General features: G+C 37.8%; 1 protein-coding gene across 11 annotated transcripts in view; it reads right to left on the reverse strand.

Moving 5' to 3' along the window:
- Window positions 1–24,819, reverse strand: part of HERC1 (HECT and RLD domain containing E3 ubiquitin protein ligase family member 1) — a 94,583-nt gene that overhangs the window by 64,120 nt on the left and 5,644 nt on the right. For all 11 annotated transcript variants that reach the window (XM_068144072.1, XM_068144074.1, XM_068144068.1 and 8 more), the window contains exons 2-13: window positions 12,457–13,412; window positions 10,013–10,108; window positions 9,524–9,718; window positions 7,611–7,922; window positions 6,849–6,945; window positions 5,152–5,295; window positions 4,930–5,057; window positions 3,905–4,049; window positions 3,642–3,813; window positions 2,381–2,515; window positions 1,274–1,439; window positions 574–699 (exon numbers count right to left, since the gene is read on the reverse strand). In XM_068144072.1, the coding sequence (XP_068000173.1) occupies window positions 574–699; window positions 1,274–1,439; window positions 2,381–2,515; window positions 3,642–3,813; window positions 3,905–4,049; window positions 4,930–5,057; window positions 5,152–5,295; window positions 6,849–6,945; window positions 7,611–7,922; window positions 9,524–9,718; window positions 10,013–10,108; window positions 12,457–13,386 (2,646 nt within the window). In that variant the 5' untranslated portion in view covers window positions 13,387–13,412. The remainder of the gene's footprint in view (window positions 1–573; window positions 700–1,273; window positions 1,440–2,380; window positions 2,516–3,641; window positions 3,814–3,904; window positions 4,050–4,929; window positions 5,058–5,151; window positions 5,296–6,848; window positions 6,946–7,610; window positions 7,923–9,523; window positions 9,719–10,012; window positions 10,109–12,456; window positions 13,413–24,819) is intronic.

Below are 24,819 nucleotides of genomic sequence, written 5' to 3' on the forward strand. Positions count from 1 at the left end.
GTTTTTTATTTAAGACTGCTGCTGAACCTTCAGTTCCTACTGCCCTCAGGGATAGGAACAGATACCCCTGCATTTCTTTACTTCCATTTGTAGGATACTGGGTAAGTCTCCAAACCTAGATTAATTCCTACTCATTACATTCAAGAAAGAAGAGGCAGAAAAAGAACATCCTAGTTGTCTTTGCAAAGTTGGGTAAAACCCACAAAGAAAAAGCATTATACAAATATTCTACACAGAAAATAGGTAACTTTCTGTTACCAAGACTTGTTAAATCATGCTAGTATTCACAAATATTTAATGACTAGATATCCTAACACAGTGATTCCTAACTTTCCTCTGGTTAGCCTTCACTTGAGAAAACATGTGGTGGTCCCTGCCTCGCTGAATTCTGATTTAGCCAGGCTACCTATAGAGCTTGTTCAGCTAAGCTCTGCAATGCATCTCACCAATAATGTGCCTGCACTCTGCCAAAGAGGCTCACCTCACTGTTCAAAATTATTAAAAAACCCACCAAACCAAACCAGAAAAACTACAACTGCTTTCAAAGCAGAGCACAATTTTACTTGACCTTACCTGTCCTTTTGATAAGCTTTCCCATCTATCAGGACCTTGGGGTAGAAGAGAATGTAGCAATTCCATTCTCTCTCGCAATGGAGGAAGCAGCATAGTTGCTCCTACTGAGAGTGTCTCAATTACAACCTGAAATTACAGTAGCAGAAAATAGTTTTTCAGAGGGGGGAGGGGGAAGCATCAACTCAGCTGTCTCTGTAAGATGTTAAAGTATATCACACAACATAGGCAAAACGTTCACTTGATTTCATTTAGCACCAGAATTCTGTCACACAATAGCACATTAACCTTTTATTCTATGATGCAAAGATATGTGGTACACTGAAAGACTGAAATGAGACCAACATGTTGTCAAAGCAATAATGAATCCTTTTTAAGTTGCCATTTTGTGTAAGAATGCCACCTTACAAAAAATTACTTAAGTTAGGGAGTTCACAATACTAACATTTTAAATTCAATCAACAATTAAAGTGTCATAACACAACAGCAACTTCTAAAAATTCTTAGGCAATCATTCTCCTCTGCTTTCAAATCATGAAACAGTGGTGGTGATTACATTTTAAAACTTTACTCATTAAAGCTGGTAAATCAGGACTGTGTTCATCAGAATGCCCAACTCAGAAATTCAGATAAATTGCTAATTACAGTCAAAGAAAGAATGAGTAGTAGGATCTGCACACGGAAACAAAAAGGCATTACTTACTTCCTGAATTTCATCAGGGACAGAAGAGTCCATCAGCCTAAATAACAAATTTCGAAGAGGACCAGCTTGCCGGCCAAGAATGCTAGTAGCTACTCCTCCAGCCAGTGCAAGTGCAAGATGATTTGAAAGAAGCTTCAGACACAGCTTAAGAAAATTGTGATGTTCCCTGTAAAAAGAAATGCATCCCTGCTAATATCTGCTATTATTATATGTACTCCCTTTCACTTTTTTGGGCTGTAAGCACTGAATTATTATTTGATTTTACATACCAGAAAGGTAAGTAAATTGCAATTGGGACTTCAAAGAAGCTCTTCTGAAAGCCTATGCAAAACTGCTTAGAAGAACAAATAAAACTAGAATAAACTGTCTTTGTGGACAAGAGTTCCAAGAGGTATTCAGTTACAGAAGTAGTCCCAGACAAATATATTCCCCACAAAAAAACCCAACCCTCTATGAACGTGATTTTCGCTCGGAAGATTTAAGAGTAGAATGATAGATTAAAAAATGACAAGTCAGGATATTAATTTCTAGTGGTTTTTAAAAAGAAGACTTTGAAAAAAGTTTGTAGCAAAATAACCCAGATTCCTAAAGATCTTTGATATTTACAGTGTTTTTTGCAGTGAGTAAACAATCATGCTTCCATATTTTAAAAACCATAATGTCACCTTTGGTGAAAAGACTTAAATCTGGAAGATGTAGTAACAATCACTACTACTTTGTCAAGAGGCTGTTTTAGTTAACAGGACCTATGAAGACAGGCTTAGTTTTGTTGGATTTAATTTCTTGGAGCTCCTTCCAGAACAGACAATTTTATGGAAATGCACAACCAATCCCCAAATCCAAAGCACAGAAAAACACTTCTTGTACATATATCTCAACCCTGTCATTCCGTGTCTATGAATCTCACATTTGTGGGAAGCTTGCATTTTCAAGTGCAACAATTTGAGCCACTGAAAAGCTCCTGTATTATATATATATACAAACAACACCTGAACAAGGAATTAAACACACTTATGCATGTTAATGAAAAGACCAACTAAGCCACACATTACTGCTGTAAAGAAAAAGAACTTATACAAATCTGTAACATGCAAATGCTGTATATACCTTGATGAAGGAAAGGGAAGAGGGGGAATTTCACTGTTAATTTTGTCACAGTAGTGCTCAAGAAAAGAACGAAGATGGGAAAAAGTACTTTCTTCAAGGTCTACACAATATGGTCTGTGCCATGCCACAACTTGCCTGGAATAAAACATAAAGTGCATTAGCCACTAAAACATTCCGTAATAAATTAACAGTTTAAGCAGGTTAAGTACATGCTCAACAGAACCTATTTTTTTTCTTAGAACAAACTAACATGATTGAGGCAGACCAACTTCCTGATTGTTGAAGGTGTATACTGCTCTCTTTTTTGTCAAGTTCTTCAGAAATCAAACATTCTTCATTTATGAAGAACAATGCCTACAATTCCATAAGTATCAAATCATATGTATTTAATCTGATTTGTGCAAGAGTAGACCAGGGCTCACAAAGCTGGTTTTATCACAAATGCCAGATTACCAGGAGACTTTGATGCACTATAGGGAGAACTCAAAAGGTGTAGTGCTACTTAACTATTTGAGTCTTGTTTTCTTAATTGATTTTTCTAAGACAGCTACTTTTTAATTCAGGCATTTGAAATTCTCCCTGAATTATCTTTCAACTATTACATGTTTCTATTCCTTTGTCTTAGTCCATATACAAATCTGAAGTTTACTGTTTCACTTCAATTACTTGTTCATGCCTTTGCTGTAAACAAAGTAGTATTTCAGTCACTATATATTAATAACCATACTATTTTGGTACCTAGTTTTAGTCCCGATTAACATGTAACCATACAGAAATCTGTTAAGATGTTTAAATCCACTTCAGTAATTTGTCTAAGCTGCCCCATTCCCCAAAATCTTCTGCTTAGTTCACTCCCTGTTACACTAAAGGAGACTGCCTAAGCCAGAAAAAATCCTGTCAGAAGTACACACAGAAAAAAAGGAAAAAAAAAAAGAGAGTTTATTCTTCTACCAATGCCTATCCTGGTAACTTTTAATAAACAACAGTTAGAAATCTTCTTATAAAAAGAGTAATATACAAATACTCGGTGCTGCTTTATTTTGACTTGTAATCTGTTAACAACTTGAAAAGAAGAGAAGGAAACGGAGCAGAAGCAGGGGAAAGAAAGAGAGAAGAAAGGACTCTGCAGTCCAACACATTACAAGCAGAATACCCAAAACACATGATGTGGTTAACACCTTCAGGGAAGAGTTAAATGTATTCCAAAGCGAACTCGTATTAAAAAACTTAAATTATACCTGTACCCCAATGTCATTATTACCTGTCCCTTGGAAGAGCTGTCCAGGCAAGGCTATGGGATGTTCCTGCTGAAATCTGTTGAATTGCAATTCCATCTAAACCACTTACTTTCTTCGGTTTAGTGATGGGACCAGTAGAGTTTCCCTGACCACACTGTCCCATTGAATTGTTACCCCAAGCATAAACTTCATTATCTATAAAAATAAATAAAGTAGAAAACAAAACCTGAGATACAAGTGTGTTTGATCAAAAGGGTTTTGTATCTTTACATCTTATTCCTTTTACCATGGGAAAGTGCCAAACAGTGACTGTCACCAATCGAAATATCAACTATTCTTGTAGCAGCCAGTTCTTCAATCAGCTTGGGTCTGAGAGCAGTTGCCTCTGAAGAGCCACAGCCAAGGCATGCACCGCAGCCCCATGCATAAACCTAGAGCAAAGCAACCACAAAATATCAGGAGGTCCAATTGGTATTACTGGTGACCATGAACAAACATAACCACCTGCACAGTAACTGAAATTACTCTTTCAACAAAACATGCGCAGTACTTTCATGGCTCCAACATACATTTCAGGTAACAGGATTTCAGGATGTTCAATCTACATCCAACCACTCAGATCACTGGCCACAGAGCACATCAACATGGAGGCTTTTGCAAGAAATTAAACTGCTGCCATAAATTTCAACATTCCTAATCTATGCTTTAAAAGCTCACTGCCCTTGAATCACAATGGAATGAGTTTGGGGGGGGGCAATTAGGTTACTTGTGTAGAAATGCTTTTTGTATTACATGGATACACATCACGCCAGTGAGGGCCTTCATTTACCACCTAAACATTTACCTCCAAGCTCTCTCAAGATTTTCAGATTAGAGATAAAACTTCCAGTTAAACATTTACATTCTAAAATACACATAACGTTATAAAAACCTCTTAAAACACTTAATCAACTGAGTTGATACATGCATTAAAAATTACAAGCTTTTCACTGCATTGTGCTTTTAGGACCCATGCTGCTTCCTGAACCCAATTTGAATTTGCACTGGTTATGTTTTAATAAACATAAACCTAAAATTAATTCATTTTCTGTGACTAAGCAAGGGTACAGAAAAGTGTATTTTTACATCTTCAACACATTTTTAATTGCTCTAGCACACCAGGATCACAGTATTTTAATCAAGAACTTTTATTGTTATTGCATTATTATTTGAGTATTTTCTCACTAATCAAAACCAATAAATGCTGAAATAATGAACCCACACCATCTGCAACAACTGCCATCATGGGAGTGAAAACTTGTCTTTACCTACCTGCCCTGTTGATGTCAAGGCAAGTGAAGACTGACTTCCAGCACAAACTTTTCTAATAAACATTCCTTGCAAGGCTTCTACAACTTTAGGTTTATATACTCGATTTGTATCACCATGACCAAGTTTGCCTGCAAAAAGAGAAAACACAGGTGGAAGGTCAATGAGGAAATGAGGAACATGGAATTAGATGAAAATTATTACCAAAATCTTAGTTTTGCCTACCGTTGTCTCCTCCTCCAAATGACCACACTGTTCTTCCATCTTTGGACAGAGCTATTGTGTGTGAACTGCCACAGGAAACCTCTCCTACATTGCTGATATCTTTCACTAAAGTTGGAATGTTGCGGCTGTTGCTATCACCATGACCTAAGGACATCAGAAAAACAGATTTTCTTTTTGTGAAGATTTATGGCTTGTCACTTCAGTAAGATTCAGCAAAACCCATATACATTGTAATCATCACAAATGATAATTTCTGCCCCCTTTTTGGAAAGATCAGTAGAAAGGTTAACAAATGACACTTTTCTAAAACATACTGCAGAAGATTTGTCCATACCTTACTGCCACTAAATCACAGGATCATTTTATGTCTAGTTCACAAGAAAAACAGAACAAACCAACCAACCTCAAAACAACTAGAAACACTAGTACAACTGCCTTCAACATCAGTTCATTAGGTACCCATACTCCCTAATACTGGGCAGCAGGTATCTTGAACAGTGAGGAAACTAAAATTGGGGCAGACTCCTACTACTGTCAATAGAAGCATAGATACTGCCCAGACAAAATCACCAAACTAATTAGACAGTCACCAAGTATTCTAAGTGGTCCTTTTTGCAGAAGCCAATCACATTACAGTATCACCTACTTCCCCATAAGCATGATACACGTTTTAGAAGCTACAGAAGGTCTGCAGATACAGAAGAAAAATGGGGAAGAGGGATAATACTACTATATGTTTAGCCTTAAGTGCTTAAATGCTACATTTCAGCTGTGCACTAGATGCCACTATACCCCAAGTTAAGCTCCACAAAGCACATAAAAACTCCACATTAACCTAAAACTAAATGAGAATGTTTCTACAATTCCCTTCAAAAATGCAAGTTAAACTCCTAATCCAGTGTTGCTTTCTTAACAGCAAAGGAAGGCTGAGTACTGGCACCAATCACCTTGACAAAGTTTATGTTGTAAACCACTATTCTAATCTTCTGCCCCTGTCAGTTACTTGCTGTCACCTCTCTCCTTGGTGATTGTAACATTCAAGACAAAACATAAAGCAACTGAAACCTAACTTGACGTGATCTTATAAGCAGAATCTGTTGGTTCAACTGAACTTGCTTGATAAGAGTGAGTTTATACTAGGCATAGCAGCTGTACAGGAAATATTTAAGCAAAACAGAAACACTGGTTTTCACTTCAGATAAATTTAACATTTTAGACATATTAAGATAAAAGGATACAAAGTCATTCTGGCAAACTTAAGTCTCTCATGTCCTTACTAGCATCACCATTGATTAGAATTGGACTCTGGATATTATTAGCCAGCTACTCATGACTGTTCAATCCTACCATCACTAGATTATTTGTTATCTACAATTCCAGTTTATTTAAAATGTCCACTGATTACATTTCAGTAGTAGTAGCAATCTTACATAGTCTTATGAATGAATAAAGGCAGCTTTTTTCTGAAAATAAAAATGTTTAAAGATGAGAATATTTGTTAAATTAACTGTTACACAATCTTTTATGAGGCTCAGCACTAATTTTAATAGTCATCTATGTATACACACCTGTGTGCATATCTATGGGTATGTGTACCTAAAGAGTTGTGTGACAAGAGAACAAGGCAAGTACACGTATGGTATCATTACCAACTCCAATAATTATTCCAAAAGCATTTCATGATATTTTAAAGTTACCTAATCTTCCAAAGTCTCCCTCTCCCCACGTATACAGTTCTCCATCTTCTGTAACAGCAGCGCTATGTCTGTATCCAGCTGAGACACATACAACAACCTACAGCACATGCACAAATAAAATCAAGTTTTCACACACTTTGAAAAGGAAGTTTGAAAGCTTATCTAAGTCAATCTTCAGAAGGAGTCTATGTAAATCAACTTGTTCACTCATGTGAACATATACACATCAATCAATCTCTGCATCATTTCTATTTTGTATTTGCTCAGTAGACAAAGAGACAAGTTTAAAAGTGATCATGTTCAGTTTGAAATTAGTCCTGATCAAGCAAGTTTAACATCATGATATCCCAGACTTAGAGCAGCATAAAGAAGCTTCAGTGGATGTTTAAAACACTAGACAAAACATAGGGAAGAGATTGCCTTCAACAACAATATGAAGCCACTTTTCAACTGCAGCCTCTGGAAAGTTGTATTCAAAAACTCCTAATGCTACAGCTAACAAAAGCAATCATCTCTTGAAATGTCACTGCTGTTCAGCAAAAGCACAAGTAAGTTTTAAGACTAGGAGGTTTACTGACAATGCCCTTTCAGATTACATGCCTAAACACAACTGTAAGTTTTAGTACTTTGGTGAAAGCATACCTAAGTTCAAATGTAAGTTTCGAAAAAAATATAGAACATAGAGATACTATGTACTTCAAATTTTACACATTGCCACAACTGAACAGAAGGAAATGAGGTGTTCTACTACACAAAACATACCTTTCCTTGCAGAGGACCTTGAATAAGTTTGGGGTACTTCTGTGTTGAACTATTTCCATGTCCTAGTTTTCCATAGTCACCATCACCCCAACTGAAGACTTCCCCTTCTGTTGTAAATGCTAAAGTGTGGCCATCAGATCCTTTTGAAGATGACACTTTTTTGATAGACCTATGAGGTTCAAAAGTCAATTTTTTCAGCGTGGACTGATTATTGGAGTCACCCAGTCCTAGTCTTCCATAGCTGCCTTTACCACAGGCTCTAACAGAACCATCCGTAGAAATAACAAAGGTACAATATTGCCCAGCTTCAATCTACAAAGAGAAAGGTTAAAACAGTGAGAAAGAAAGATTAGATAAAATGCAATATAGGTCTAGAAGTATTTCTTAACAGAATGTCATGATTCTTTGCATAACCTTTTAGTATAAGAACGTAAAATTTAAGGAAAATTTGGACTTCAGCAAGCAGAAAAATTGGCATTTGTGAAAAATATTTTAAGTCAGTCTATTTCCTTGAGTTAAATAGCAATTAATTTATCTTACTTATTTACATCTCTTCCACAGACTACAGAACTCAAGCTGCATTTAGCTCTCCAAGACTCATTGATCGAAATGGATACCCTTAGAAGGTATTTTATTTCTTAAGATGACAAAGTAACAGCTTGATAATGCCCTGTAGGTTTTGCTTAAACTTAACCAGTACCAAGTGGTAACAGAAATAAGCCAAACATCAAAAATCCCACTAGCATTTGAGACTATGCAATTTAATTACAGAACACCGAAGAAATAAACCCCAAAGTTTTTAAGAAAGTAAGAAATTGTCTCTACTGGAAATTCAGCACACTTCTGAAGAATAATCTAATAGCAAGCCAACTAACCCTGCAATAATTTCTTACAGCAGCCTTAGCACATGGGAAGTGCAAAGCAGGTTTGAGTCTGCAGTATACAGGCACTGTACGCCCACATCATAAACCAGCATAAAAGCAGCTCGTAGACTATGTGGTCACAAGTCTATTTGTAAATTAATGTACTCATGGAAACAAACTCTACAAAGATCAACAATGAAGTTTAAAGAACAAAATACTTTATCCCAGTGTAAATCACATAAACATATTGTATGGGTGTATATAATACTATTTAAAGAGTAACTTGTTCATTCAGATCACTTATTCCACTCCTGTGCATTAGTGTTTTCCTCAAGCAAAGTTTTTTGAGTGCATAAACTTGATTTATAAAGGCAGGTCCTGCGATCCTTCAACTTGTCCAATATATCAGTGACAAAAATAGAAACAATTTCAGAAAATATACCTAAAACATTTAGTGACCAAAAAGAAAAGCTTGTACTTCAGTCAACACGGTAAAGCCAGCACCATAACAGAAAACTATTATATTTTGTGTCAGGCATCAACAGAAGTGCTCAGCTGCAAATGTAGAAACTGAATGAGAGCAGAAGGATCACACTGTATGCTGACCTTCGTAACACTAATGAAGGTTGCTGCAGCAGCAGTCAGCCTGGTTTGGACTTTTAAACTAGGTAGGCAACCTTGGAGTGAAAACCACCAATTGAAAAGAAGATTGAGCAGTTCAGATACCTTTTAAACAACAGTAACAAAATATCCCCAATCCTACAGGCAAGCAAAGCTGTCTCTGTAAACACATTCAAAAGCTAATTAGATATTTCATAGGTATTACTATATTGTTGCAGGGATCTGTGTGTCATTATAAATAAAACAATGTTTTTTCCAGGTATCAATAACAGTAATGAGATTCTTTCAGCAAAATAATGTGTGATTGGTTCTGAGCACTGTATCTTCATCACAACTTGAGACTCAGAATAAAGTACTATTTTCCAATTTCACACTTCCAGTATAAAACTGTCAAATGTTACATAATGTATCACTACAAATGTCACTCACTGTCTGTGCATCTGAAAAACTTGGAGCAAGCTTGGGTTGAAGGATTTTTTCTTGAGTTCCTTCTACGAGTTGATGACTGCTGTTACTACCCCAAACATACACTTCACAGGTCTCAGACACAATGGGAGCATCACCCGTTTGAATGCTGTCAGGGCTGGCACATGTTCGTGAATAGTCTGATGCCATTCGACAAACCTATCAAAATGAGAGATTTATTACAAGCAGCATTTTAATTCCTTCCCATATAGTCAGAATGCTCAGTGCAAGTTTAATTACCCCTCAATACGACTCTCTGCCTAAAACACAAATCATCCCTCACCATATTATTACCTTGCCCACATTACTTTGTTTCTCACCTTTTTCTGCTTTCCTCTGCTACTCCAGAATAACTCAGCAGAGACAGAACCATATCCACATGCACACACCAATCACACAGAGGGAGAAGTAAGCTACAACTACCTTTAAGTCATGGTTGGTTTCAAGACTTACTTCTTCAAATAAACACAGAGCTGCCTCGTAAAGAGAACATAAGCCATCAGATGTTCTAGTTGGCTCTCTCCATTGACTCCGGTCAGTGGACGATCCCTAGAATTTTTAAGTGTTGTTATTACAAGAAAAATACTTCCATACGGCAACAGTGCACCTATACAAAATACATTATGTATTTAAGCAAAATTAAAAGCTCTTTCTACAACCACAGGTAAACTACCTTTCTCCCCTGAGCTATGGCATCTGTATGCACTGTCCCACACCACATCCTGGTCTCCAAACTGGTGACACATGGGTTTGATGGGTGGACCACTAGATGGATAAGGAACTGGCTTGATGGCCGCACCCAAAGAGTGGCTGTCAATGGCTCCATGTCCCAGTGGAGGCCAGTGATAAGCAGAGTCCCTCAGTGATCAGTCCTGGGACCTGTCTTATTCAACATCTTTGTCAGTGACATGGACACTGGCATTGAGTGCACCCTCAGCAAGTTTGCTGACGACACCAAGCTGTGTGGTGCAGCAGACACGCTGGAGGGAAGGGAGGTCATCCAGAGGGACCTTGACAGGCTGGAAAGGTGGGCACAAGCCAACCTCATGAAGTTCAATAAGAGCAAGTGCAGGGTCCTGCATCTGGGTCGAGGCAATCCCAGGCACAAATACAGGCTGGGCAGTAACTACCTGGAAAGCAGCCCTGAGGAGAGAGACTTGGGGGTGCTGGTGGACAAGAAGCTCAACATGAGCTCTCAATGTGCACTTGCAGCCCGCAAAGCCAATCAGATCCTGGGCTGCATCAGGAGAAGTGTGGCTAGCAGGTCGAGGGAGGTGATCCTCCCCCTCTACTCAGCCCTGGTGAGACCCCACCTGGAGTACTGTGTCCAGTTCTGGAGCCCCTATTACAAGAGGGATGTGGAGGTGCTGGAACATGTCCAGAGAAGGGCCACAAGGATGATCAGAGGGCTGGAGCACCTCTCCTATGAGGACAGACTGAGGGAGTTGGGGCTGTTCAGTCTGCAGAAGAGAAGGCTCTGAGGTGACCTAATTGTGGCCTTCCAGTATCTGAAGGGGGCCTACAGGAAGGCTGGGGAAGGACTTCTCAGGATCTCAGGTAGTGATAGGACTAGGGAGAATGGGATGAAGCTGGAGGTGGGGAGATTCAGGCTAGATGTGAGGAGGAGGTTCTTCCCCATGAGAGTGATGAAACCCTGGAATGGGTTGTCCAGGGAGGTGGTCGAGGCCCCGTCCCTGGAGGTGTTTAAGACCAGGCTGGACGAGGCTCTGGCCAGCCTGATCTAGTGTGGGGTGTCCCTGCCCATGGCAGGGGGGGTTGGAACTAGATGATCCTTGTGGTCCCTTCCAACCCTGAATGATACTATGATACTATGCACTTCAGGATAACCAAAACGTGACAAACACTGTTTAAACATTCTTATGTGTTAATTTTTGGATTTAGATTTAGGTTTTTCTAATATTTTCTCATCGTAAAATGCATGTAATTTGTGTTTAAAGGGATCTTCAGTTCAAAATTACAAATCATCGGGTTTATGTTTACATATCTTCCATATTGTGGTCTCTAACTTTCTATCTAGTCTAAAACCAAAACAAAGCTGTGCTGCCCATCAAAACATTAAGTTCTGCCAATGCCATGCTCTTCTCGTGATCTCCATTCTTCAGATTTTTTACTTTTTAAAATTTATGTTTATTAGCAAGCATTACAAACCTGAAAGAAAAGAATGAGCACCTTAGGAAAAAAGACGTTCCCTGTTTCAGTCTGAGCTTGTAAGGTAGAAGCCTGACACTGCTTCTTACTGCATGTTGTGCAATAAATTCATAGCTTTAAAAAGAATATTCACGTAGGACTGGAAGTAAGCACTTAACATACACAGTAGTGTGCCACTCTTCCAACCAATTTAGCTCATAATCTTACCGCATTAATTTCTGAGCTATAGAAAAATACTAAACATCTTAAATCTTACTGATTCTCCAAAGAAGTATAAGCAAAAGTCCAACTGAGGAGCAAGAATGTCCAATATAAATAACTTCGAACAGGAACCACTGCAAAAGTGTAAATTCTAAGCAAATCCAGCAAAGCAAGCCTAAGAAACAGCTCCATTCTTTCTGTTTTGCTATGAGAAATATAAACTGCAAGAAGATTAAGTGTACCATTGATTCTTTTTCTGAAATTACAGCATAATGCTGAAAGTGACAGCACAGTAGGTAGTTTGCTGTTTCATCTTTACCTATGAGGAAATGGGTAGACAAGGTGGGAGAGAAAGAGATGGTGTAAAGGAAAGGAAATGCTTGAAAGAAAATATTTCACACAAAAAAACCCCACCTTAAGATAATACGAAAACCATTCATCAAACTGGCATTCAGTGTTGAGAAACTATTTAAAGTTAAGAATGCTACCACATTTGCAATGTAGAAAAATCAAAGCTGGATACCTACCAAAGATCGTCGCATCTGTGTTAATATACTCATAAAGCAATCAAAGCTGATCATTCCTTCTGGGCTCTGCAGTAACTTGGTTTTCTCCATGGTGTTTACTACAGCTGAAGCACCTAAAGCCATTTCTATCCATTCAAGAAGATAGCGCAAGGAACCTCGTTGGGCAGCCAAACCAAGAAGCAGTTCAGAAGCTAATCTACGACCTAAAGTGTCTGCTCCAGAATTTGGAATTGTTACTCCCTTCAGAAATGTTGTTACTTGTGATAAACAGTCCAATCCCATTGGTGGAATCTTGCTTTCATTTGCTAAAGACAGAGGTGGTAAAGAGCTCACAACTTCTATTGCAGTATGAATAACATCATTGCAAAGACTGAGGCCAGGTCCTGATGCAGGCATCATCCAACTTTGTCTTAGCAGTGCAAATAATAAGCTTAATCCAGTCCGAACCCCCATTTCTATTAGTGCATCTGTACTTGACCTGGGACGTTCACTGACAGAATGCACATCTGTTGATCCAGAACTGCTTTCTGGTGAATGCTGCTGTTGTTTCACCTTACCCTTATCGTGATATTTATTGGAAAGTGCATAGAAGACACGCTGCAACACAAGCAGACGTTTCCGAAGCGCTCCAGCAAATGGAGAGTCTGAGCATACCATCTTTGCCAGTGCCAGCTGGCTGCTAAGAAGGGCATCCAAGTAGTGGTCCTGTTCATCGCTAGATAGAGATTCCCGCTCAAAATCCGGTAACTGAGGACCTTTGAGGCACAGTACCTGCTGGGGCAATGGCACTACTTCCTTATTGCTGACTAACTTAGCATACAAGACAGAAACTCCCTCCCTTGTTGCAATAGATTCACTGTCTTCTGTGATCCAGGAGCTGTTCAGATGTTCAAGCCATTTCAGCTTCACAGGTGGGACCATAGCTGCCATATTGGTTTACTCCTTTACCATTAGTCCTGAAGATGAAAAACAAACTGTCAATAGCTGTGCAATATTATCTATAGAATTTATTACTCATGGTACAACAAATCCTAATAGTCCTTTAAGAAAGCAAGTAGCAAAAGATTAATCACCAAGAATTACAAAAGTTCCATTATTTTAGCTATGTAAGTGCTACAACATGGAATTCAGACCCTCACAGTATAGTTAAACAAAAGACATTTTGTAGATTTATTTTTATCTTTATTTTAAACAAAAAAGTACAAGTGTATGTGCAACTTCCTTAATGTGTTACTTTCACAAAAGCTTGCATTTTCTAAATCCATATACACAAAAATTAATAGAAAGCAGATTTAATTCTGCTGTGTTTCTGTGCTGGTTTGAAGCCAGGCAGATCCACTCTTGCCCTTGAGAGGGGCAAAAGATTGACACTCACACAAATAGACTGCCAAAGTGCTGGAAAATTTAAATGGAAAAGTAGCAAGTGTTTTACAGAAGCTACAAGCATGGTGACAAAAGAATCCCAAAGCATACAGAGTCCCCTATAACACACCCAAAAGCCTGCCAACACTTCCCACCTCCCCACCTGAGGGTATACCCCAAACCCTCAGGGCTCTTTCTTCCCTGCGCACACTACTAGGCTGGCCAGGTCTGAGACTGCCCCCCCAGCCCCTTCTCCTCCTGGCATTAGGCCTAGCAGCCCTTCAGATACTCCTCCACCATTACCCAATAGGGAGCATCTTCCATGGGAGCAGAGACGGAAGATAGAGGAAGTGAATGACTTTGCAGATGGATTTATAGGACGCAGGATATTATGGGTATGAAATATGCTATTTCCTGTGTCCACCTACTGGGTTAGACCCTCTGGACACCAGAGGTGTAAACTTAAGTGGCAGGATGCAGCCAGCCTGAACTGCCACAGTTTCAATTAAAATATATTAATATTCTGTAGAAAAAAAGTAATATTCTCTTTATGAACAGTAAAGTTGAGGACAAAGACTTACAAAAAGGCACAAGATCTTACACAACTGTATATAAGTGAATGGAGCACCGGTGGAAACCTTCACTTTACAACAAATCGTCTGCTAATTCAGGCCATAACCAAGGGCTCCAACTGTCAAACAAAATTTTAAGTCCTAATGTCACAAGATACTCTTTCCTCTAAGATTAATTAGAGATCTCCTTAAAATCCATGTCAGAACATGAAACAGAAACCAGAAGAGATGGCTTGACAGCTAGAGAGGCACATTATGTAGATCCTATCCTATTCATTCAAAGCCAAATACACGTTACAACTCTTCCAGATAAATTTACAGCATCAAGTATTATGCATCCCATTATATTAATGCATTGTACAGTGTACAACTCTGAAAGTACGCCAAGTTTTCAGGACAACTTCTTAAGGAAGGGCTCACTGATACTGCAGAGGTAAAAGTGAAAGCATAGCAATGCAACAACACTGGTTTACTGTGAAAGTTCAAACTGCTTGCCAAATCCACCTGACAGCTTACAACATTCTTTCAAATTGAAGACATCAATCAATTTGACAGATCATTTTTTCCTGACAAGTTCAGGAAGAAAAATGCCAACATATTATGAATGACACTTCCACATGGATTAAAACTCAATGAAACATAATAAAGAAACATTGCTAATTTTATCATAATTTATTCAATGTTCAAGCATTGCAAAAATAAAAGCATAATAATAATATTCTTGATGTCAGCTGTAAATTACCTCAAGCTAGCTCATACCTTAATATGCAAGTTTTTTTCAAAAGACGAGTGTTTTCAAACTGCTCCTTTTAAAAGAGGTATTGTTTAAAGTAACCCAAAAATGCTTTACCTCCTACTGCACACAAGACATTTGATTTCTGTATTATAATCACTAACCATGGGTTATATGGTTTCTGAATGATCAGTTTCCATCCTTTGACTCTCTGAAGAAGCCTGTGTTCCTTGATAGTCTGAGTCCTATTAAGACCAAATTTAACACTAAATCTCCAGAGAGCAGAGGGAAGGTCTCTGCCATCTAGTGAGAAGCTGGGCTTACTACAGTTCTAATGCTTGCAGTGCAAAGATAACATACTATGCAACTCTGTTGTGGTATTTTGCACTTAAAAAAAACATAATTAAAACAAACCAACAGAGACCTAGACCACAGCTCCCATGCCAAATAAAAGCCAAAATAGCACAATTTGTACTATTAAAAATCTGCTTTTATTTCAGCCTAGTGTTCCCTAAAATAGATTAGCACCTGTATCAAAAGCCTCGTTTTAGCCTCAGCAAGCCTTGCCCCAGCTACTTAGTTGTACTGCAGCACACAAAATCCTTACAACAGGTCTACCACACAAACACCGGAGCCACAACTGCTAACCGCATTCAGAGGCAGTGAGCATTCTTCACATTTCATATAGAAACACCTTCTGTTCACTGTCCCTACAAAATACACCAATGGCTCAGCCTCTGAAGGACACAGGTGTTATTACATGCAGGTCCCTGATCCCACAGAAAATGCAACATTTGCTCACTTGTCAGGAATTGCTAACCACTGTTTGATCTGAATTGCAGCTGCAAGACCAACAAATGCAAGCGTCCAAAGTCTGGTCTTCAGTGACAAAGTTAGCGGCTTCTCGAGAGGCCTAGCGACTTTCCAAAGTCCTCTGAAAAAAGAATAATGAATTTGCTTTTTCATGCTTTACCCAGCTTTCTTAATTCAGAAATTTCAGAACTTACATAAGTACCTCAAAGGTGCAATTACTGCTTTTCCTATAAACTGATTTTTTTTCTATTCCCTTTATATGCATCTCTAAAAATTGAAACTGAAGCTTGAATCTGAGCTGTTAGTAGTGACCTATGCTCTCAATAAACAACATTCAGTTTGATGTGACAGGTAGCAACCTTTAACCAGACACATTGATGGCAACAAATTGATCTGGTATTATCCATAAAAAAAATAATCTCTGAATACAAATGTAAACTATCTCTGTCTCTGTACAGAGCCCAAACATAGTGACTACATATTACTGAAGTTAACCAGAAACTAGGCAACAATGGCAATAGTTGGTTTATTTCCTCCAGCTCATTGCCTGAGGACCACAAATAAAAGGTTTGTAACTGCTTCCAAATATGGCACAAGGACATCTAATTTCCTTTGAAGAGGAGGCAAATAGAAAATACAATCAATTATGAAAGACCATGTGAATATATTCATTGATGGTACCAATTCTGCAGTGTGGCCAGCATGTAGTCCACCAGCTTTCTAAGCAAGCTGATCATATGGCCAAACACAAAGGAAGAAGGCATAAACATGTGACAACTCTCCCTCTTTAAAAGCAATCCTATTCCATTTTGTTATGTGTTTGTACTTTCACATTCTGAAACTACAATTACAGAAAATTTTCAGCCATCCATAAACAATTTGCCCTCCCTGGAGGTGTTGAGGGCCAGGCTGGATGAGGCCTTTAGCAGTGTGGTCTAGGTGATCTTTAAGGTTCCTTCCAACCCAAACCATTCTACGATTCTATGATACTGACAAATCACTTGCCAACATGTTGCACACAGGAGCCCTCCAAATCTTCCAAGTGAACAGCTCTCGTCAATTCAAAAAAACCTAGTATTTAACCTACATTAATCTTAAACATTACCTACTGTATAATTTCATGATATGTAACAAAGTTTTAAAATTAGAATTACTCAATAAAGCTTTTATATTTTACTTCAGCTAAAAATGTATCTGTCCAGCACCAGGAGAAAAATCTATTGACAATGAGAAAACAAGAACACAAAAGCCCAGCTCTCCTTTCCCTTATTTCTTGTTTTCTCCTTCTCTTCAGGGGTAAAAAAAAAAAAAAAGTAAAAAGGGAGAATTTGAAACACAACTCATATATTGTATATCTTTTAACATCACAGTTCCTGTTGGGCAAGTGGCCATTTTGGAGGAGTAAATGCCCACATACAGTTGCTGATTGGCAAATGAAATGGAACAGACCTAAAACGTGTAGCTGAACACAGATTAAAAGACATTGTTACCACACGTAAAGCCTATTTCAAAAGCTAACTCTAGGGAACTGTCAGGATAAAATGAAAACATCAAAACCTAAAAACCAAGTTCTGTGTATGCTGGATATAATTTTGTTTTCAAAACAGCAGTGGCAGTAACTTGAACTGCAGTAGAATAAATCTGATGTTAACCACTGCCTTCAGAGATCTTTTGGCTTAACTTGGAATTCCAAGTTCTTTGTTATAAAGCTAGAAACTATTCTGGAAAACCTCTGCCTAGGAGAGGGCTCTGAGAAAAAAAAAAAAGGTAATGCAGGAACACATTTAAGTAAGTGAAATACTAACCAAGTGTAGCTGATGAAACTTTGTTACACCAGGACTAAACAAGAAGCATAAATAAATAAAGCGAAGAGGCAAGCATGAAACTACCTTCAGCAAATCCCAGGGCAAGGTCAACTGCATTCCTAATAAAAATTAATTACACAAAAGAATTTGGGTATTTCTTATCCAACTTCATGCCTGCCAAGAAAGTGGTTTTCATTAACAAAGGCTGGAATGAAGACTGAGAAACTTGACGATACTACTAACAATTACAGAGAGAAAGAACTGCTGCTGAACAGAAGGTGAAGGCAAAGACGTTTGTCCACCACCTTCTTAGAAACTACAGTTAAAGCCAGGAGAAAAACGATGCTTAACGGCTCTGTGAGTCACAGGCAGTGCTACAGACTATACAACTGAACCGAAAAAAAGGCTCAGATTCATCAGATACTCTACTGGAATATTTGCAAGCAGCAGAACAAAGCTGTTAATTACCCTTCAACTGGAACAGAATTGCCGGGTTTTTCGCTTACGTCATATGAAAGGGGATGAGAAGAGAAGAAAAGAACTTTAAAATGAAACTTGGGAAAACAAGTGGAACGTAATGGAGGTGGGGAGTGGGGAGGTGTTCCTAAGCTAAGAGAAGAGTAGTACATTTATGTAACAAAATGCTTATGAGAGTTTTCTTCATAAGAAACACACAACTTACCTGCAGCTTACACAACAGTTCTTTTTTTGTCTTATCAGTTGACAACTTAAAATGCACCCAAGGACAAATCCACAGCTTCCAAAGCTACACCTGACTGCATAACGAATGATCATCCCCTTATGTTTCAGATTCTGTGTTTTCAAGCACAAAAGTACAAAACTGATACCTCTTCTGGTCTGTTAGTGGGTTTCCCCATTATGTGAAGAAACTAATACCAATTATTGCATGCTACTAACCCTCAGATTCCAGGATCAGGACAAAGTCTTCACATCTTGCAATAATTAGTACGCATAAAAAGAAAATATGCTGCATTTCAAATTAAAGTAAGTCAACTTACAAGTAATTCTAAGCATTTTGAGATCATAACAATTAAATGGTTGCCACACATTTTCAGGCAGCCAAGATCTCAGAGAATGAAAACTTACAACAAATTTAATTTCTCCTTTTTCCATGTATTTCTGTGAATATATTTTTACTTACATGATGATTTTTATTGAAGAGGTTTTGGGTTAGCATTTCCTGTGTCTAGGAAAAATCCAAACACAAAACCAAGAGCCTGCAAGGCAGAGTAAATTCTAATGATAATGAATATATTTAAGATCTTCCTTTCTGAGTTAAAATATGGAGAAAAAGAGGATAGTTGTTTTATTTCAGAGAAAGAACGCGGTCATTAGTGGCCTAATAAAAATCTCTAACAAATAACAAATATTGTGCATCACTAGAGTTTTATTTTCTTAAATAGGAATTAAGCCAGTCTGAAATCACTGGCTACTTCTTCCAGATAAATTAAAAGATTAAATTTTTTGAGATGTAAGCTTGCCTAAAATAACTAATAAATCACACGTATTAAAATGCAAAAGGCTGCTGCAAATAATCACTAGGTACAAGAGACTAGTAAACAAGTGAGCTTTCCAAGGAAATAAGAACTATCCCTGTATCTTAAATACAAACAAAACAAGAGACTGGAAATGCATAACTAAATATACAAGTTATTTTCATGAAAATACATAAATTATGAAGAGATAAACTAAAAACACTGCTCCTTTCTGTTGTCACCATAGCAGTTTTAACACTCAGTAACAGAAAGAGGAACTTGATATTGTCTCTATAAAATAAACAAACTGGGATTAACTGAATGGTCAAGTAACTGACTGCACGGATGTATGTGCAATACCCTGATGTAAAATTGATTCAGAGGTATTATTTGACATACATACATACGCCAGGATTTACAGCCAATACTATAAATATTTCAGTATTTCATGTATATATGTTTGAAGTCCTAGTAACTTCAGTCTAACAATTCTTTATTTTCAAAACTGGAGTAATTCTGTCAAAATGTCACATTTAACATTGAAATTAAATTGTAAGGAAATTATACAAAATAGATTTTTCGTGTTTCTATTGTGTACCATACAGAGGGTAAAAAGGGAAAGTAACAGAAATATTCCTGCCACTTACAACCACCTCCTACATTATCTGGAAAATAAAGATTTTGTTACAAAGCAAACACTAAAGAACTCTCCTAAAACCCCTTGAGTGGCTCAGATGTAAACATTGTCAAATCTGTAAGAATTTTTTTTTTTTTCCTCCAGATTTTTACTACAGCTTCTGAAAGCCAAGCAGCTTTTAGGTCTTCTCACTTTGAGGTAAGTGGGACAGCTTTGATCAACTTCTAATGCAAGTATAAGAAAAGCTCACTAGAGGGAGAAAAAAAAAAAAGCATTACAAAACAGGCTAATAAGAGAAGGTCTTAACTCTAACACAGTCATCAAAGGACTTTATAATTTGAAAAGTGCAGCAGATATTCCTGTATTCCAAGGGGAGAGAAATAATAATTTTGAAAGGATTTTAGCATGGGGTTAAAGGTCAAAGTTTATAAAGTTGTTTCTTCTGAGTTTACAGGCTGGTTTGGGCTGGAATAGAGTTGATTTTCTTCACAGCAACTAGTATGGGGCTTTGTTTTGGATTTGTGCTCAAAACAGGGTTGTTAATTCAGCATGCTGTCACTGCTGAGCAGAGTTCACAGAGAGTCAAGACTTTTTCTGCTTCTCACCCCACCACCAAGTGGGTGCACAAGAAGCTGGGAAGGCTAACCCCAGCTGACAAAGGGACATTCCATATCATTTGACGCCATACTTAGGGTATAAAGCTGGAGCAAGACAGGGGTGGTGAGAAGGACATTTGGAGTTACTTCCTTTTTCTTCCCAAATAGCCAGCATGGTGATGAAGCCCAGCTTGGCACCTGCCTACCAATGCTGCAGTGAATTAATTCCTTGCTTTTGCTTGCATGCATGGCTTTTGCTTTACCTATCAAACTGTCTTTATCTCAACCCACCAGCTCTCTCAGCTGTACATTTCTGATTCTCTCCTCCACCCCACTAGCAGGGAGTAATCGAGCAGCTGTGTGGGGCTTAGTTCTGGCTGGGGGTAAACCACAACAGCTTAACAGGGAAGACTGGCCCTGGACAGAATGTACACACAACTTCCCAGAAGGAATTTATGTAGTCTTCCCTTTTCATGTCAGCTTGGAAATTATGGGAAATATTTGTATTTGTCACCCAAAACCTGCCTCAAAGCAGCTGACAAATTTATCCTCATATAAGTAAACAGGAAACTTGCTTCTAGGGTTTAAATTTAATAAAATAAAGTATTTGTTAATAAATAAATAATTACCAAGAAGTTGTTGGGCATAGATCTAAGAGAAAGAATGCTGTGATAAACTAAAGAAAGTTGGAGATGAGACAGAAGCTACACAAAGTGATTACAGCATACACTGGACCTTCTTCTTGAGAAAGAAAAATAAGGAACAGCTTAGGCATTTAGACTTAGCCAAAAAGATAAGTACATTCCTGCAAGATTTAAGTATGAGACTCAAGGAAAAAATTAAGTAGAGGGCTTTTCATTTAAAAGAAGGCTGTACAAAAGATCATTAAAAAGATGAAAATGGGAATATTATCTCACTATTCAAAAAAGCAGAGTGTGACAGCAGTTTCCCCACAAAATGTTGGGATTTTTTTCTGGTTTTCCAGTCCTTAGCACATACATTCAGTTTATCCACAGACAGAAATCACCTAAATGTGTGGAAGGGAAGAGTTGATTCTAGGGTTTTGTTTTTTTTTAAACAGGAGCACCCACAGTATGGTTCTACCTCACTGCCAAATACAGGTAATCATTGATATTCTATCAAGAATTTCTATCCTAATAAAAGCCCACAGATGAGATGGAGTAAGGTGTAACTGCTGCTCAGACTGCTAATGGATAGGGAAAAAAAAAAATCAACTAAAAATGTAGCTAAACCTTCAAGTACAGTGATTTCCTATTGCTTGTATACACACGAATCTTCCTGTTGCCACTTTGTGCTGCCTTGTGCACAAGGTCCAAACAGTAACATTTCCATACAGGGATTAGAAGTAAAACTGATCTTCCATCAAGTGTTGTCAAATGGACACAGTCCACAAGGGAAACACGGTTTAACCTATTCTTTAGGCATCACTTGTCACAGACTTCACAGTGATTTTCAAACTTTGAAAAAAGAGTACCTCATCTGCTACTTTTCTCTTGAACAGCATTAACACTCCCTGGTAAGCAAAGCACATCCATGTTTGGGGTTTCTTACTTTTTTTATTCTTTCAAAATAAAAACCCAATTTGGAAGATATTTTGCAAACACTTCTGCATGAAAATAAAAAATACTCAAAATATTATGTCTTGTACAAGGCATATCTCTTAAACACAAGTGTCTCTTCACAACTTACACAACTGAGGAAAGGTTGACACTTAGGTCATCATCACAAACTCCTGTAAGTATAAATGTCTACAAAACACAAAAGCCTCTCGAAGATCTGGAAATACAGCATGTCAGCCAGAGAAATAAGAGAAGAAAATCATGTATTGTAAGAAGCAGTATTATGACTCAGCAGTAACTTAGTACAATGTTTCCAAAGGGAAACAAACCACAGATATTATCAGCTGTAATTAGAAAAATATTTCAGCAACTGTTAGAATATTAGAAAAATGAAATTTAGCATTCTATTCAAATTCTACTTTAGCTATTTTTTTTACCTCCCTACACTATCAATGTAAATAAAATACAGGTTTTTTCACTCCCTGTGTAAATAATGTATTGTGCATAAAGCAATTAAAACCAGCTTCAAGAGTCTACTCCAAAAGCTAGAAGCTATGTGGGAAGAGCTAAAAGAATTACTCCGGTACCTACAAAAAGGTTAAGTTACAATATCCTGTAGCAAAACGGGGATTAATTTATGGAGAAGTGAAAAGATACATTAGAAAGGTAATGAAAATAAAAACAAACACCTAAGTATGATCTGAAAGTTTCTGAATTCTGGACACATGAAGACAGAACCACAGTCTAAGAACTGACGTACATAAAAAGAGATACAGTATCCCCAATCAGTATGAAGAACATACATTTTCTTAAATCAGTTGACCCTTAGCACCCACTCTGAAAAAAATGTCAGAATTTGGCAAAGCTACACATTATAGACAAAACCAATTATTCTGACAGAAGCTAAGTGCTCAGACACACAAAACAGCTACAAAACCAGATGAAAGCTTTATTTTCTGCAAGGCTCTTTGAAAATGGTACCTATAAAGCTGCACATATTACATGCCCTGAAAAATTGAAGCTTTCTGAGAGGGAGCAGTCCTCACAAGCATGCACTGCCTCCCCCTACCTCTGCAATTGGCAGGTTCAGCAACCTTTTTAAGACGCTGACTACATTTAACTTTATTTTATGCAAAGTTCATTGCATGAGCTTGTAACACAAGAAGCTGTAAATCTGTACAGTCAAATTGAAGGCAGGAAATGCCAAAACATCTAATGAACTGGTTGTGACACTCACATGTTTGAATTCTATTTACTGCCATACTAATGTTATACTACCTTTCCCCAAAGAATAGGTAAAGATATTTTACCAATGGAGTGCAAGAGGAGAAAAACTTTACAAAATAAGCAAACCAAATAAGCAGAGTTCTTCACTGTATGTTCACCACAAATGATTTTTCTCAAGTTCACAGCATATTCATTACCATTTTCAACATGAGTGGTCCTAGACTAAACTGTGCTAGAGGTATTTTAAGTATGATGTCACCTGGGTCGTTTCTGAAAAGGATTAGAAAATTTAATATTTAAACAGATGGCAGCCAGGGTGCACTAAAGCTCTTAACATTGCTAAGAGTAGTTAAATCTGTTTGTAACAATGAGAAGTAATTTCTGCAGACGGCCTAGATGAATCAAGATTCTCATAACTTACATGGAACTCAGGAAACATTTCACAACCATAATAATCAAGTAATTCTACTACTAAGAATATAATTAAATTCATTCACTGTGAATGAGACTGACCATTCCAATATTTTTTTTCCCAGGGATGTTGTTTTAGGTAAGTTATTAAGAAACCAGAAGTTCCTTATAGATAGCTGACCACAGGTTCACTTGGGAAGAGAAACATAAAAATGGTAAAACTCACGGGTTGAGGAAAATAGTTTAATAGGACAGGAAAGGGTAAATAAGAATAATGATGAAAGAATATATGAAACAAGCAATGCACAATGTAATTGCTCACCAGCTGCTGAAGAATACGCTGTCAGTCCCTGAGCAGTAGGCTGCCACCCTCAGCCAACTCCCCTTGGTTTTTTTGTTCAGCATGATATAATAGGGTATGGAGTATCCCTGTGACCAGGATGGGTCAGCTGTCCTGGCTACATCCTCTCCTAGCAACTTGTAACCCCCAGCCTCCTTGCTGGCACAGCAGTGCGAGAAGCTGAAAAGTCCTTGACTTCATGTGAGCACTGCTCAGCAACAACTAAAACATCAGTGTCTAATCAACATCATTCTTATCCTAAATTCAAACCACAGCTACTAGGAAGAAAATTAACTCTATCCCAGATGAAACCAAGATAAACGTTTCTATTTACTGCCTCATCACTACAGTTGCATTATACAAGTGGAATCTCTTCAAAGTTGCACCATTTTCGTTTTATAGCATAAGCACTTAGATCCCCTATAAAGTACCCTTAGCAGTAAACCAAAGTCTATATTCATATCAGGGTCAACTCAGTTATTCTATCAATATTCTGTCCAATTCCTAGTAATATAACTATGATACGCAAAGCAATGTGGCTATTTCTCCTTCAGTATCAACTACACCCAAAGACCCTCTCTTTTAAAGAAGCATTGCATACCTCTGATCATCCATACCACATTCCTTTGCCTTTTCCTAAGTTCCTTTATTCCTATATGATCATCCATATTAATCTAATGACCTGCCTGCAGGTCATTCATATGACTCCAAAACTGAATGTGAAATTCAAGACACATCCGTACCTTGAACCTGTGCAACAGAAGGCCTATTCTCTGCTTTTACCGAGTTCC

Source organism: Melanerpes formicivorus, unplaced genomic scaffold, assembly GCF_026170545.1.
Source record: "Melanerpes formicivorus ecotype bairdi unplaced genomic scaffold, bMelFor1.0.p_v2 SCAF_10, whole genome shotgun sequence".
Classification (NCBI taxonomy): Eukaryota; Metazoa; Chordata; class Aves; order Piciformes; family Picidae; genus Melanerpes; species Melanerpes formicivorus.